The 16,776-nt window shown below is 41.2% G+C and overlaps 1 protein-coding gene across 12 annotated transcripts in view; it reads left to right on the top strand.

The window, feature by feature from the left end:
• The window catches only part of Trrap (transformation/transcription domain associated protein), a 114,606-nt gene that overhangs the window by 34,505 nt on the left and 63,325 nt on the right, over positions 1–16,776 (top strand). For 11 of the 12 annotated variants that reach the window (XM_046453666.2, XM_046453659.2, XM_058582425.1 and 8 more), the window contains exons 21-30: positions 419–619; positions 1,935–2,086; positions 6,515–6,714; positions 8,044–8,261; positions 8,363–8,560; positions 9,206–9,466; positions 9,936–10,097; positions 12,180–12,276; positions 13,563–13,684; positions 13,978–14,148. In XM_046453666.2, the coding sequence (XP_046309622.1) occupies positions 419–619; positions 1,935–2,086; positions 6,515–6,714; positions 8,044–8,261; positions 8,363–8,560; positions 9,206–9,466; positions 9,936–10,097; positions 12,180–12,276; positions 13,563–13,684; positions 13,978–14,148 (1,782 nt within the window). The remainder of the gene's footprint in view (positions 1–418; positions 620–1,934; positions 2,087–6,514; positions 6,715–8,043; positions 8,262–8,362; positions 8,561–9,205; positions 9,467–9,935; positions 10,098–12,179; positions 12,277–13,562; positions 13,685–13,977; positions 14,149–16,776) is intronic. The other variant, XM_058582426.1, reaches the window with a different exon arrangement.

Here is a 16,776-nt window from a genome sequence, read left to right as displayed (position 1 = left end):
GTCCTGGGACTTAAGAACCCTTCTGATCTGTTTTTTCTTCCTTACCTTCCTAATGGAAGATTTAAATGTATGAAATAATTTATCCATTTATTTATAAGTTATAAAAGTCTAGTAAGAACAAAGAAAAACACTGAGAGCTCACCCACTTTATGCCTGATAGTGTGTCACTTCACTGTCTTGCTTGAGCACCTGAGTGTTCATACTGCCCCACTGTGTGTATACAGGAGCATGAGGCATATTTATATATGTATCTTTTTTTAAAGACAGAATTTTCTAGGAGGACATATAAGACTAATAATGTTGATTTCCCCCAAGAAGGGGACACCATGTTTGAGGGGTCAGAATTATTGCCATGTCATGTTTTCTGACTTGGAATTTTGTTACCTTCAAAGACTTCATGAAACATGTTGGTTTTTAGGCTTTGTGGCGCACTTTACGAAACCCTGCCGACAGCATCTCCCACGTGGCCTACCGTGTACTTGGTAAATTTGGTGGCAGTAACAGGAAGATGTTAAAGGAATCCCAGAAACTGCACTATGTTGTCACCGAAGTTCAAGGACCCAGCATTACCGTGGAGTTTTCTGATTGTAAAGCATCTCTTCAGCTCCCTATGGAGAAGGTAAAGTTGAAAGTATTTGGAAGCTTTACAGAAGTACTATGTTTTAAGAATGTTGATTTCTATTTAAAATATGTAAACCACAATCTTCTATTTAAAATATGTGAATAAGACATGCTTTGGGAGGGGGCAGTTTCTAATTTGGAGTAGATCGATGTGGTGATCTGCTTGTTTGGTGAGGGGGTTTTTGGGAAGCCAATAGAAGGTGTTGCCTCAGGAACTTCGGACCACTGAGCACTTCCATCTTTCCTGAAGACCAGGAAGTGAAACCCAGTCCACCTTTCCCGTGAACTCTTGGCCTGTTTGACTCTCCCCCCAGCTTTATTTCAAGTGCCATTGAGAACCAAGTTGATTCCATACTTGTCTGTCATCCCTAGTACCTAGTTTTCTCCCATTCTTTATCCAAAACATAGCTTGTGCTGTCTCCTTACTGGCTTTCACGTGTATGTAATTATCATTAAGGTTAATGTCTTGCCTGTTATTATTATTAGTAGTAGTAGTAGTAATTTATGATTGTGCTGCCAAATTCTTGGACAGCCTAATTGAAATGATTTGGAATTAAAGTGTGTGTGTGTGTGTGTGTGTGTGTATGTGTGTGTGTGTATGTGTATGTAGCTGTCTGTGTTGTTCTTCTGGGAGAAAACATTGATGCAACCTTTTTCTCTTTTAAAGAGGGAATTTAGTAAAGTAAAAGCTTAGGAAAGCCATCTTTCACGTGTGAACGTAGACATGGAGAAGGTTTGTAGAAGGTTCAAGAATTTCATTAGGGGCTGGGGATGTGGCTCAAGCGGTAGCGCGCTCGCCTGGCATGCGTGCGGCCCGGGTTCGATCCTCAGCACCACATACAAACAAAGATGTTGTGCCCGCCGATAACTAAAAAATAAATATTAAAAAAAAATTCTCTCTTTACTCTCTGTCTCTCACTCTCTCTTTAAAAAAATAAAAAAAAAAAAAAAAGAATTTCATTAGGACCTCAACAAGTACAGATGGCACAAACTCTAGTTTGACCCAGCAGATTGCCACAAGATTTCAAGCTCACTTAAAATTTCTGTAATCTCCCAATGACGTGAAATCATTAAACTCCATCTTACATGTTAGTTTGAACCAAGCAACTCCTTATTTCATACTACTACACTCACCATTTCCAGAACTTTCATTTGGCTAGTGCTTGCTAGGCTATATTAGCCCACTGTGCTCTCTTTCAAAGAAAGAAATAAGCCCTAAGGTAATTTTGGGTGCTGCCAGTGTTTTCAGTGAAAGCTTTTCAGAATCATGTAATTTCAGTACAAAAGGTAGTTTCTGTGCTGCTTTGTCATAGGCCATTGAAACTGCCCTGGACTGCCTGAAAAGTGCAAACACGGAGCCCTACTACCGGAGGCAGGCTTGGGAGGTAATCAAGTGCTTCCTGGTGGCCATGATGAGCCTAGAGGACAACAAGCACGCGCTCTACCAGCTGCTTGCACATCCTAAGTAAGTGTGTTGCTTGCTGTGACAAAGTTATCTTCCTGCAAGGACTTGGGATGGAGGGGACCTCCAAGGTTTCTCAAGTTGGGAGCATGCATCTTTAAGTCAGGAAGCACTCTGGCAGTGCTTGTTTTGGCTTGTAGAGAAAATGGAAAGAATTTGGGTTCTGGGAATGAGAATTGATCTCTGCTCTAATTCACTTTCATTGTGGGTCTTACTGCTACCTACAGTGGGTTGAACCTCAAGAAATCAAGGGGCAGATCCTTTTTCCCTCCCATTTGCTCACGATTGTATCCATAGCACCTGTGTATGAGAGGCTCTCAGTGGACCTTCCACTTTTCTAGTTCATAGTGATCCTTCTCCAAAGACTTGTTTTGATGTTTGTATTTTGCTCTTATCACTTTAGATTTCGAGTGACCTTTACTTAAAGACATTTTGAGATGTTGGATGTGTATTGTCTTTCTCAGGGAACAGAGTTTCCCATATGTTTTCACATTTCTTAAAGCATCAAAAGTAGTGCTGAACATATAAAAGGTCTTGGTTGTAAAAGGGCATCGATGAGAGAGCAGTCAAGCAAGTGTAGAAGGAAATACAGCAACATAAGTGAGCACCAGTAAGCTTCACCTAAAGCAGAGATAGAACTGTGGGGACATCAGTGTTAGGGTCATGAGAACTAGGTTATATCTATGCCCAAGACATTTAAAATGATAAAAGGCATAAACCGCAAGTTACATTGAGAGACTCTTGAGATAAGAAGAAAAGTGTCTGGGGGCTGTAGAATGCTTGCCTAGCATGTGAAAGGACCTGGGTTTGATCCCTGGCACCACAAAAATAGAAAAGTAAGATACCTGGAGTGCATGCCAAAGAGAAAAAGATGGGAAATTCAAAAGAGAAGAATGACGTGAAATATGGAGTGAAACAGCAGAGTTGCTTGAAGTCTCACAAGAAGGGAGAGACTAATGGCTGGGAAACTCTCAGAACTGATGAAAAATTAAACAGTGAACACAGACTCAATATGATGAGTGCATCCAAAACAGAATTAAAAAAAAAAAAAAAGCCACACACAGATACATTACCAGCTACAAATGAGAAACAAAGGGAAGATCTAAAAGCTGGCAGAACAAAATGATGACCTTGAAGCGAATGCTGGATTGGTATCTGTGCAAGCCCCAGAACAGGGCTCCAGCCTGGAAGAGAGCAGCTGCCAGTTTAGAGTCACGTGTCTGGTGGGGCACAACCAGGGAAGGAGGGTGAAATTAGGGTGTTTTCAAATTAAAGTGGAAGCCTTCTATCAATACTGTATATAAGGGACACATTCTAAAGGCAGAAGGAAAGTTTCCTTTGAAAGATCTGAGAGGGGAGAAGGAATAGAACTAAGAAAATAATAATATGTAGTCAAATGTAAATGGGATGCAGCTGATATGAAAATTGAAGCCTTAAAGATCACAGTCGACTATAAACAATGCATGTTTATCATCTGGCAAATAGATAACCAAATGCAGATGATGGACCCAGTGAAATACTACCCCAGGCCTCAACAAGCAGTGTGCTCAGTGAAAGAAGCCAAACCCAAGATAGCATGTGTGTGAGTCCATTTGTGTGAACCATCTAGAAAAGGCAAGAGCGGGTCAGTGGTAACCCAGGGGCAGGAGTAGAGATTGACAGGGTAATGTTTTAAAATTGGATCATCATCATGGTTTGTGTGACTGTACACTTACTAAAACTTTTAATTAAAATGAATGCTGTGGCATATATGTTACGTCTCAAAAGTCAGAAAAAAAATGACAAAAATGAAGAAAAAAAAAATGAACAAAACAGAGAAACGCATGCAGTCAAGTGGTACAATAAAGCTAAAAGTTGGTTCTTTGAATAGTAAAACTGAAAAGCTTCTGGGAAGACTGACTTGGATTAAAGAAGCTAAGTGTCTAGTATCAAGAAGGTGGTGGCACTCTCTCTGTTTCAGATACAAAACAAAAGGATAGTGGTGTCATGGATAGCCTTCCTGATAAATTTTTAAAGAATTAATTCATAGATAATTATCTGCAGATACTATTTGGCTTTGTCTCTGACATTGACACTTTTGGGGAATAGAAGCAGCTATTTTGTAGAGCCTCCCTGTGGGTTTGCTTGGGTCTCTGTAGTTTGCTGGGTTTCTGTTCTCGCAACTAAAAGGCTCAGGGGTCACTCCAGTTAAACTGGGCTAACTGGGCTGCACGAAATAACCACACAAGAGACACAAATACCTTTTTCTTTGGGGTCGTGGTGACGGCTCCGCTGACCTTAAGGGTCCACAGAAAGAGAGTGAGAGCACGCGCTGATCCCTTTTATTGAGGGAAGCTATTCAAATGATGCAAGGGGTCAGGGGGTTGAGTATCTTCATGATGTCCACTGTCAGCAGGTTGACTGACACCTGGGTAGGCCACACCCAAGGGCACAGTAAGAGAAAGGGACACACACAAGGCACTTCCATGGAAGATTCTATCCTAAACCGGGCAAAGGGTTATATTACAAAGGAACAGGTGAGCATAGCTTCACCCATGGGGCTGTAGCAAGACACACCCATGCACGAGACACTGACCCTCGCACCCAAGAAGGGTGCCACATTTCTGCGACTGAGAGCCTCAGCACCCAGCCAGGGAGTGTAACTCAGTCACGTGTAAGGTTGGCCTCCCACAGTGGTTGGAGTCAGGTCATGCATGTCCAATAGAAACCTCACACAAGTTCTCACACACCCTGGCAGGCACCATTGGTGACCTGTCCCATTAGTGAAAATGGTGTTACCCTGGCTCTCTACTAAGGGTATTATTTTACTCTTTTACATATAAAATCAATGGGAAAGATGTTGAGATGATGAGAAGAGGTGAGTAACCTGTTTCTCATCAGACTTACCCATTGGTTATAATGACACTCATGGACGATCCTCCTCCATTCAAGTATTATTACAGTGATTACAAAATGATGGTTTTGCTTTCTTTTTTTTTTTTCCTCAGTTGAGATTTATTTCACATCTCAAAAACTCACCAACTCCAAGTGAACAATTTTATGAGTTTATTAGCTAGTGAATAGTTCAAATGTAAATGTCTTAGACTAGTTTCATCTCCCTATTAAGATCCTTTGTGCCCATTTTGGTTACCCCCGTTTCTTCCCCCCACTCCAAGTGGTGATTAATCTTAGACTTTTCCTCCTCTTCTAATACTTATCTATAGCAGTGTGGACTCTTGGATTCTTATGTAATAGATTATCATCCATTGTATATTGGATGGTCCTCCATATTTTGTCAGGGATACTTAGTAACTGGGAAGAAGAAATTTGTGAAAAAGTCCAGGAGAAGCCTACCTTAGGATTCGAGAAGCAGGACAGAAGCCCTCAGCTGGGCCCAGCAGGGAGGTACAGGGTGAGGAGGAGAGCTAGGTGGGCCAGGCTGAGCTTCCCATAAGTCATGGCTTTTTTCATGTTTTCTTTTTTTTTTTAAATCATTGATTTGAGTTACTTTTTTAAGATTTGACTTTTTTAATTATAAAAGATCAAAAAAGATCAAAATCAAACATTGACTTTCTTAAAAGTTGCTGTGAGCAGACAGGGCCTTAGCATTTGCTGCTAGTGTTATGGGGGATAGGTGATGGTTTCCAGCTTCCTCTGGCTCACCATAGGCTCTTTTGCCTTCAGTCACAGTTGCCATTTACTGGACTTTTAGGAATATTAGGGAAAAGCAAGTTGGGGGCAATCATGGGACTCAGGCAACTGGGGCATTTAGATCCTGGTTGGCTGGCTTATTTATTTATGGTGCTGGGAATTAAATCCAGAAGTACTTTTACCACTGTACTCCATGCCCAGCCCTTTTTACTTATTTATTTATTTTTTCAACACATTAATAGCTGTGTGGTTACACATAACTCATGACTTTTTTTCATGTTTATTTGATCATTGATTTGAGTTACTTTTTAGAATTTGACTTTTAATTATAAAAGCTCAAAATCAAAACATTGATTTTCTTAAAATAGAAAATAGCAAATATGTTGTCATTTTCTAATTTGCCTCTGATTCATGTCTTGTGCTCATATTAGGTAGAATATATGTCTGTGATGCATTGACTTTGAGTTTTTTTTTTTTTTTTTTGAAGAGAAAAAATTAAATTGCTTAAGGCCCCTCTAAGTTGCTGAGGCTGGCTTTGCACTTGCCATCCTCCTGCCTCAGCCACTCAAGCTGCTGGGATTACAGATGTGTGCTACCATGCCTGTCCTGACTATAATATTGATAATGAAATTCACATTTGATTCCAGGTGTTGCTAAAGTCAAAGAAAGAAATTAACTCACCACTCCTATCTAGAGAAGGTGGAATTGGGCAGGTTGAAAATTAAGAAATTAGTGATAGTGGATTCATCAACTCAAAAATGAGCTGGAGGTTGTGATGATGGATTTAATTTTGTCTTTCAGCTTCACAGAAAAAGCCATACCCAATGTCATCATCTCGCACCGCTACAAAGCACAAGACACTCCAGCCCGGAAGACGTTTGAGCAGGCTCTGACAGGGGCGTTCATGTCTGCTGTCATCAAAGACCTGCGGCCCAGTGCCCTGCCCTTTGTAGCCAGCTTGATTCGCCACTATACCATGGTGGCAGTGGCCCAGCAGTGCGGTGAGTGTAGGGAGCTGCTGGCACAGAAAAAATTGGTCAGGATGTTTTGTTTCAGAGAAGCTGAGTAATCAATTTTTAGCTTTTGTTTTTTGTGGTAAAGATTATTGGTATTTTGGTGGTGGACACCATGACAATTTAAAGGCATTGCCAGATTTTGTGTGTAAAATACATCCAGTTGAATCTTCAGACCCTTCGTTTTTGGTGGAAAGTGGAGGCTGAAGCCAGCCTTCACCCACCCTGCTCTCCCACCATGCTCTCCCACTGGGTGCTTCTTTTGGTCCCCACGGGCACCCATGCTGCTTCTCCTACCTGGAATGGCTGCTCACCTCTGCTTCAGTGGCTCTCAAATACCTGGTGGCGAAGGAGTGATTGTTTATCATTTTTATTTCTGATCCATTATAGATGATGACAGTGAAATGTTCTGGCTCTGCCAGTTGTTGTGTTTCTGAAAACATACTCAATTATTTTTTAATCTCCTCCCACAAGTAGTAATTAAGTCTGCAGGCCAAGCATTACTTCAGTCGGTCCTCAGAACCCTTCCTCTTGAGGTTGACCAGCAGTTTTCTTAGGAACGCTGCACAACTTTCCCCCTTTTCTCCCTTCTTGGCTGGAACAGTCAGTAAGACACAATTGAACACTTCAGTTGTTTCTCGGGGTTTCTTCTGTTTACATTGTCTTTCCAGCAAAACAAGTCTTGCTGAGTTTGATCTTGCCTAGTATTGGAAGTTAGCAACTGGAGTAACCACCAGGTGTTAACTGCCAGTTACTTTGGCAGACTGTTCTGAGTAGGTGTATCTTCTGGCACAGCTGAGTGCTGTTGATTTTCTGTTACTTGTCAGGAGTATCCACAGCACAGCACAATCATTCCCAGGCTGGGCCCATTAGTCTTTCGGTGACTTTTAAAAAATTTTTGTGTTCTTCATCTTAAACTAATACTTTTCTGAGTCATGATTGACAAAATTGGAATACAATAGTGTATCATGAAAAATATTTAGAAAGATAGTCTTCGCGTGAATTAGACCACTTAATGACAAATAATTGCAGTTCAGAGGAGATTGTTTTAAGGTACATGCTGGCTTTCATTGAATTCTTAATGTCAAGAGGGAAATGAGAGGAGCTGGGTTTGTAGCTCAGCAGTAGACCATTCACCTAGCACATGTGAGGCACTAGGTTTGGTCCTCAGCACCACATAAAAATAAATAAATAAAATAAAGGTATTGTGTCCAACTACAACTTAAAAAAAAAAAAAAAGAGGGAAATGAGGTCCTTTTGCAGTTTAAGGGCCAAGAGTGTTCCCATGTGTTCTCACGCCTTCCCTCTCTCCTTCAGGTCCCTTCTTGCTGCCTTGCTACCAGGTGGGCAGCCAGCCGAGCACGGCTATGTTTCACAGTGAAGAGAATGGGTCCAAAGGAATGGATCCTTTGGTTCTAATTGACGCGATAGCTATCTGCATGGCCTATGAAGAAAAGGAACTGTGCAAAATTGGGGAAGTGGCCTTAGCTGTGATATTTGATGTTGCAAGTATTATCCTAGGCTCAAAAGAGAGGGTAAGCACGGACCGAGTATCGATGATTTGGCGGGAGGTTCAGGAAACTGGTGGTTTAAGAATTGCATTGACACCTTATGGGTTGTTTGCTTCTCTCTCCAGGCGTGTCAGCTGCCCCTGTTTTCTTATATTGTGGAGCGCTTGTGCGCCTGCTGCTATGAACAGGCCTGGTATGCAAAGTTGGGGGGCGTGGTGTCTATTAAATTCCTCATGGAGCGGCTCCCCCTCACGTGGGTTCTGCAAAACCAGCAGACTTTCCTCAAGGCTCTCCTCTTTGTCATGATGGACTTAACTGGAGAGGTAGGTGATGGGTGGCCCCAAAGATAACTCGTCATACTCTTTTTCAAGAAGCTGTCTGCCTGGAGTGCAGTTGGTCTAAGACAGTTGTGCATTATGCTCTCATCCCAACGTAGGAACTTAGATATTTAGTTTCATTACAGCATCTTTAATAAAGAGACTGTTCTGACTCAGGCTATTTCTGGGTATCCAGATACCTGTTTGCTACATTAAGAATAGCACAGAGCAGAGTGCCTCTGAAAGGGGGAGCATGGGCTTCCTGTGTATTCTGAGATTTTTATGGGGGTTGCTTCTTCACAAGCCCACGTGCAGCTCTCACTCATGCAGATGGGATCGTAGGCATTGGCAGCTTCCCACAGGTGTTGCTTCCTTCACGAACCCTAGGGCACTCTAGCTCATGCAGACAGGATGTGGCAGGCATTGGCAGCTTCTCTTTGTTAAACACGAGGGTCCTATCTAGATCCTATTTTCTGTTCTGAATGACACGTAGGAATTGCCTATAAGGAGGTAACATGGATGACATGAAGAAGCTTCTTTTAAAGCGGCTGGTGTGAGGGGCAGACCCCCCAGGAACAGCATTTATGGCAGAAGGTGGGGGAAGTGGGCAGCATCACTCTCTTCTGTATCTAAGGCCTTCTTGATCCACAGGTTTCCAATGGAGCTGTTGCCATGGCAAAGACCACCCTGGAGCAGCTCCTGATGAGGTGTGCGACACCTTTAAAAGATGAGGAGAGAGCGGAAGAGATTGTGGCAGCTCAGGAGAAGTCTTTTCACCACGTGACCCACGATTTGGTTCGAGAAGTCACCTCTCCAAACTCCACAGTGAGAAAACAGGCTATGCATTCACTGCAGGTATTGGCCCAGGTCACTGGAAAAAGTGTGACAGTGATAATGGAACCCCATAAAGAGGTAAGATTTCTGATGCTGGAACCAGCATAATTTTTTTTTCAGTTTGAGTTGTTGATAGTGTTCAGTTTATAATAATTTTGTATCTTTGTCACAAAGTACTATTATTGCACATGTTGTTTTTAATCTGATGTATGCAAATAATGGTGTATTAATATTTATGACTGTATCAGTAATTGTTAGTGTCAAGTGAACAGAAAGCTTGTTTCCTGAGTCTGTGAAGCACTATCTGATAGTTTTGTTTTAAGAGGGGTCACTCTGGAGCCTGAGGTACTAGACCTGCTCTGGTCTGTGACCAGCTCTAACAACGTGAAACACATCCTCTCCCACTCAGTAAAGGGCACCTGTAGTAATTTCACCTTGCCATGGCTTTCAAAGTGGTCATTGGGGAATATAATGATAAAAGGTGAAAAGACGTCTTTGTTTTTCAGGGGGCACCTGGTTAGTGATACCCTGTCTTTGGCTTTCCTAGGTCCTCCAGGACATGGTCCCACCCAAGAAGCACTTGCTCCGACACCAGCCTGCCAATGCACAGATTGGCTTGATGGAAGGGAACACATTCTGTACCACACTGCAGCCCCGGCTCTTTACGATGGACCTTAACGTGGTGGAGCATAAGGTGTTCTACACAGAGGTAGGGGGTGGTGGTGCGGAGTGGTGTAGATGGTGATGACATGGGTCTGCTAGCCTGTCTTTGTAAGCAGAGACTGGTCAGGCAGCCTTCAGAGAAGGCTCGGAGAGCAATTCAGGTAACTAGCCCTAGCCTGGCACCACACTCGGAGCAGGTGTGTTAAAGCTGGGATCTGGTAGGAAAGAGGCACTGTGCCCAGAGATGCTCAGCAGAATGGTGCTGTTCCCTGAGTCCTTAGAACTCAGTCTTATAGGGAACCTTGCTCTAATTTAGGGCCTCTGCAGTTGTGCTTTAGAGATAAAGCTGTATCCCCTGCTTTAATCACTCTTGTAGCATTGGTTCCTAGAATAACGCCAGCCAGAGCAAGGGCCAAATTATCAAACTTAGGGATCACTTCCATGTACCATATGCTGTTGAGAATGTCATAAGCACCCTTACTTAGCTCTGACAGTGCCCTAGGAGGCATAGATGCTTTTGATTTTCATTTTGAAGATATGGCCGCTGAGTCTGAGGGTTTGTTACTTGCTCAAGGCTACAGAGCAGGTGAGCTCCGAAGCTTAGATTTGAATTAAGAGTCTTATTTCAGAGCATGGTTTCCAGACATGCATCTTCTAGATATTTGTCATGTAAACATTCAACTGTGAGGTGATAATTAGAGAATTAGTAATGAACAGAAATTAAACTGTGATAAAGTCAAATTATAAGACTTAATTCTTAGAGTATAATAACAGTCTGGTTATCAGCCCCAATTTGAAATTTTCATGGGACATGAATTTTGCTCTTGCAGGCATTATAGAGTAAACCGAGGCAGAAATCCTAAGGAAAGAAATTCCTCCTGATACTAAACCTGAATGTCCAACTATAAAAATTTACCTCTTGGTTTTCTTTCTTTCTTTTTTTTTTAAGCTCTCTGTTTTTGCTTGGGCATGAGGCTGTGGTCTTTTACACCTTTTTATATCCTTCATAAAAGAGTTATTGCAAAGTGGGAGGACAACTTCCCTTGCCTGTTCTGGATTCAGACATAGTATAACATTCATAGAAGACTCACTAAACCTACAACCAGAGTCTGGTAGTATTGAGGACATTAAATTAGTTTTCTAAATGTTCATCAGTCCTCCAGCTGCACCAGAATATGGGAGAATCACTTGAAAAGTATAGGCTCTGATTCCTCTCCCTGGAGACCCAAGTTCAGTAGATCAGGGTGAGACTTGGGAATTTGCTCTCTAAAAGTCTCCCAAGTGATCCTGGAGTATGACCATGTCTGGAACTCTGGTTTGTATTGTAGTTACCCAAAACACACATTCAACGTCTGCCCCTACACCTACACATGCACACGCTCATATGGGAGAGGATTGTTGAAGGTCATACAAGGACTTGGTGGTTTCCTCTGGGGAGTAGAATTTGGTGGATGACTGCAAGTGTTTCACTATGTGTTCTTTCCTACTGCTTTCATTCTTTTACCAGGTAGGAATCTTAAAGGGAAAAATATGATAAAAACCTATATTAGTTTTCTAAGATGTAAATAAAAAGAGGGCAGAAATAGTATTAGAACAATATATACATATATGTTATTTTAAATATTAGATACATAAATATATACTTGTATGCCAACATGTCTGGAAGGATAGCTGCTGGAATTCCCAGTGACATTCAGCCTCCTTCATTATGTTCTTCTGCGCTGGAAAAGAAAAAAAAGTGACCACTCAAATGCTTGCATTATTTCCCATGTCTCTGAGTTCTTGCCCAGGGCCCAGGGGAGGCAGCTTTGAACCAAGGGGAGACGAACCTGCCATCTGGGATTTGCAGTTAGATAAACATCCTCTGTTATTTAAAAATAAAAAAGCAAAAACAAAAAAACATGGTATCAGAGTGAGTGAGGACATGTCTAAGAATTTATTTCACTCATGAGGTTAATTCAGCTTTGCTTTAGAATAGAGTAGCTCAGTCATATTTTAGTGCCTCTTTAGGATTAGTCCATCGTTAGTTGTATTTTGGTGTGTTTGGCAGACCATGTTCAGTTATTTGTGAGGTCACCGTGTCTTTCCAGGAGAAGTGGGCTCACTTCAATTGTTTGACCTTTTCCAGCTGTTGAATTTGTGTGAGGCTGAGGATTCAGCTTTAACCAAGTTGCCCTGCTATAAAAGCCTTCCATCACTTGTACCTTTACGGATTGCAGCATTAAGTAAGTGAATATAAATGTGAAACAAGTTACAGGGTATAAAAGGAATGGGGACAATGGCCTTTATTGTTGATGCTTCTGGCTTTTGGGGTCTTTTAAAGATGGGATCTGTTTATCAAGTTACATTATGAGATATCTTAAGATTGCATGCATTGTTAGGATTTAAGAAACTTTGTAATCAAATAGTCTGTGGATTTTACTGTGCAGTAGACTCTTTATAATTCTCCTAAGAATCAAATGTTCCATTTAAAAGAATTGTCATACTGTCCATAGTGACATTTTCATCAGAATCAGAGTAAATAGTAAGGTACCCTATTGCCTTTATAGACTTTCTAATGAAGCATTTAAGAATCCTATAGTTTCAGAGTTTTCACCAGGAGTATGAGTTTTTGTTGTTTAGTACAAGTATTAGGAAAACATACTAGATCAGTACCGAATGACCATTGTACATATAAACAGTTATTTCTTCTTTTTTTTTTTTTGGGGGTGTGTTGAATAAATAGACAATATAAGCTTTTTAAAGTTGATTGATTGTTGCTTCTTATGGACTTAGTAAAATATTGCCATTGTCCCTTTGGCAATCACCAAAGGTAATGGAGTACTCTGGGGAAGCTGTTTGGCAGCTCCTCACTTCTGTCAGGATGCCTCTTATGTGTTGAGATGTGTCCTCTTTTCTAAGAATATTTCCATTTTCAAAGGCTTAAAGCTTTTAACCCTCAGACTTGGGGCAGGGAGCAGAGGCTGCCTGATTAAACGTTGGTAGTTGAGTGGTCAGGCCATGTGCGTTTCTTCCCTGTCACCCATGCTCTGGAGGCCATGCTCTCTGAAACTCAGATGTGACAGCTGCACTGAAACTCTGAAGATGTTTTGGGAGAAGGGTATCTGCTTTTTGGTTTTGGTATTGGGATCAATAGTCCTTTTTTATTTTTTATTTTGAGACAAGATTTCATTAAGGGCCTTGTTAAGTTGCTGAGGCTGGCTTCAAACTCGTGATCCTTCTGCCTCAGTTTCCTGAGTCACTGGGATCACAGGCTGCACCACCATGCCTGACTGGGAGCAGGGTATCTGGAGGCAGAAGATTTACTGTGGTCTTTCAGGCAGGCTGTTAACTTCACTCCTAGACAGCAATGACCATGTGGCTGGAAGACCATGTATCCTTTGTTTTTCTTGAGACCAGATACTAGGAAAGAGGGTTAGTGGTTCATAGTTGGTAGGATCCTTTACAGAAGAAAATTGTTCCAGTGTTTTTCAGATTAATAATGAAATTGTACTGATTTTTCTCCCTACAGATGCACTTGCTGCCTGTAATTACCTTCCTCAGTCCAGGGAGAAAATCATTGCTGCACTCTTCAAAGCCCTTAATTCCACCAACAGTGAGCTCCAGGAGGCTGGAGAGGCCTGTATGAGGAAGGTGAGTGCTTGTGAGAGTATGCATGTGTACCTTGTTCTGTACACCTGGAAGGAAGCCTGTCTGATTACTGCACATTAGATGGTCGTGTCCTTCCAGTCTCATAGTCACAGTGTAGTACAGCTGGGTCTTCATTCCATCATCAGTTTCTGTAGGACACATGGTTAGATATGTGACTGGTTCTCCATTTTCCAAGGGAAAACAGATGATGCAGAATTGAATGTGAGTTCCCTTCTGTTGTGAAGTATTCTGTTGCCTATTTTTTGTTATAACATCTGTTTTTTTTTTTCCCACAGTTTTTAGAAGGTGCTACCATAGAAGTAGATCAAATTCATACACATATGCGACCTCTGTTGATGATGCTAGGAGATTATCGAAGCTTGACACTGAATGTTGTAAATCGCCTGACTTCGGTTACGAGGCTCTTCCCAAATTCCTTCAATGATAAGTTTTGTGATCAGATGATGGTAAGTCAAATGTGTTTGAACAGTACTCTAGGGGCTGGGGCTGGGGCTGGGGCTCAGTGGTAGAGCGCTTGCCCTGCATATGGGAGGCACTGGGTTCAATTCTCAGCACCGCATATAAATAAATTAAATAAAAGTCCATCAGTAACTAAAACAAACAAACAAACAAACAAAAACAACAGTACTCTATAGAACTTGAAAAATTTATGAATAATTCTTATGAATGTATTATTTTTAAATAAACACTACGTTTGTCTGGCTCAAAATGCAAAAGCAAGTCTCCTTCCCTGGCCGTCTTCTGCTGGGTATCCGTCCCTGAAATCAGCCAGCGTTAACAGTGTCCTGTGATGTTTCTAGAGATACTTTACATGTATCATAGAATATGTGGATATTCTTTTGTTTGCCACAAAAGGAGGCTCATATACACACAGTTCCTGGTTTTCCCACTAATGCTGTCATTCCATGTGATTGCACAAAGTGCTTCTTCATTGTGTTATTTGGCTACATAATATTTCATTAATTGGACTCATCTTTTACCATTAGTCTATGATGCAGCAAAAAATTTGTTTGTAATTTCCCTTGTCTATCTGTAGCACCAGTTTCTAGAGGTAGAACTTCTAGTTCAGAAAGAATGTATGGATTTTAATCTTCCAGTGTGTTGTCACATTTCTCTCTGAAGACATTTGTTAGTTTACATTTCCTTCTACAAAATAGAAGGAACATCTCCTATATAACCCAGAGCAAGAACTTCAGAAATCTTTTGCATTTTAGATTTATCAGAGAAATAACTTCAAATACAGGGTTTGTCTAACAGTAAGTGTAGGCAGATGGAAGAGTTCATGTGTCAGCTTTTTGCATTACCTTTTGCTTCTAATGTAAACAGTTTCTTGAGTTGTTTGTCACCTTACTTCATTGTAACTGCATGTATTTTTCATGCTTGTTTGCTAAGTAGCACTTTAGACACTTTATGATACTGGAAGTATTTTACAGGTATAAGCTGTAAGTAGGAATGAGCAGACAGATTATGTATGTGTGGATGTATTGCATTTGGGGGATAGATAGATAGCTCATGTATGAAAACCACAAAGTCGTTTACCTCATGTACTGTTTTTTTCATATATTTAGATAACTAAATAATGTATAATGACCACAGCACTGAAAGTATGAGTAGTTCCTTAATAATAGATTGTAATTGGGAAACTCAGCTTTACATGGAGTGCACTTTCCAAGTCGTAGGGTACTTCCCCTTAGGCCTCCACATGTTAATGTACTTAGTACTTAATAGTTTCCATGCATACAGACGTTGACATGAGTGGTTAAAATAGGTGATCTGTATGCTTCCCGGCAGAACACATCAAGTACACACTTCTCCCACGTTTCATATATGAAGCGAGAGTGTGTGTGTGTGTGTGTGTGTGTGTGTGTGTGTGTTCGTGTTCTAAATGCCCTAATGCTATTATATTTGGTTCTTTTAAAAAATTACTGTCTCTGCTCTCAGCTCTCATTTTTTGCTTCCTTTATATGCCTGGTTGAAGTAACTTTTTGGGGGGTGTTTGTTCACATCTGGCATGAGCTGGCAGTTCCTTATTATCCAGACATTTTTTTTTGTGCAGCATGAGGAGAACTGCCTTATAGTTAGTTGCTTCTGATGCAGGCTGAGTGTCATTTTCCCTATAATAAAATATGTGAGTTTTGTGTTGTTTCATTCAGGAGATTTTGTCTCCCCCTTCTCTGGCTTTCCAAAAGGTTGAAAATCCTCTAGAAGCAGAGTGTTGGCATACTTGGATAGAGAATGATTGTGCTGCTGTTTACCCAGACATTTCCTCCCCCACACACTGACTTTAGATGGCAGTGCTTCTGCATTTAGTGGCACAGATTGTCCTGATACCCAGGCCTGCTGGGTTCTGCCGGGACACTCCACCTGTGGGTGGCTCATTCTCAGACTGCGCCCAGCCACCAGCGGGGCTTTTGTTTTCCTTCATGATGCCCTTTTGAGGTTCGCAGCTTGGGCTGTTGGCATTATTTTCAGAGATAAGACACTCTGTAGGGTCCGCATTCATGGAAAGAACCCTGAGTTTTTCCCTTTCTTTGAGAGGAGTTTTCTAGTTTTAGCTCTTATGTTGAGGTCTTTGATCCATTTTGAATTAACTTTTGTGGATGGGGTGAGATAAGGGCCCAGCTTCCTTCTGTTATGTGTGATACTCTGTTCCTTTCTCTCAGTTGAACCGCTTGACATTTGATCTTGAAAGATCTTTTGTGTTTTGTTGTTTTGGATATTTCCTCACTGAACTAAAAATTGAAAATGATTTTATATACTAGTTAATATCATTTTTTTTCTTTTGGAAAATCTAAAAGTAAGAATGGTGACATGGCTGGCCATTGTTGATACCTTCAGTTCTCTTTCTAGTAAGGTATAGATCAGGTGCATTTATAGTCTAGTGGTTATTATCCTTCAGGGAATTTTATTGACAAAATGTTTTAGCCTGTTCTTTGAAGGCAGGTATATTATTTTGTACATTTCTCAAGGTAGAACAGTGGCCTAAAGCTGGTTCCTGTGCCTTAAGCACCTTGTGTTTTACCTTATTTTCCCACTGGACTATGAGTTCCCCTAGGCAGGGATGAGGCCTGTGG

Source organism: Marmota monax, unplaced genomic scaffold (genome assembly GCF_021218885.2).
Source record: "Marmota monax isolate L192 unplaced genomic scaffold, Marmota_monax_Labrador192_F-V1.1 WCK01_AAM20220418_F8-fsc00148, whole genome shotgun sequence".
Classification (NCBI taxonomy): Eukaryota; Metazoa; Chordata; class Mammalia; order Rodentia; family Sciuridae; genus Marmota; species Marmota monax.
Note: the sequence above shows the minus strand (reverse complement) of the source record. Positions and strands in the feature narration are given on the sequence as shown.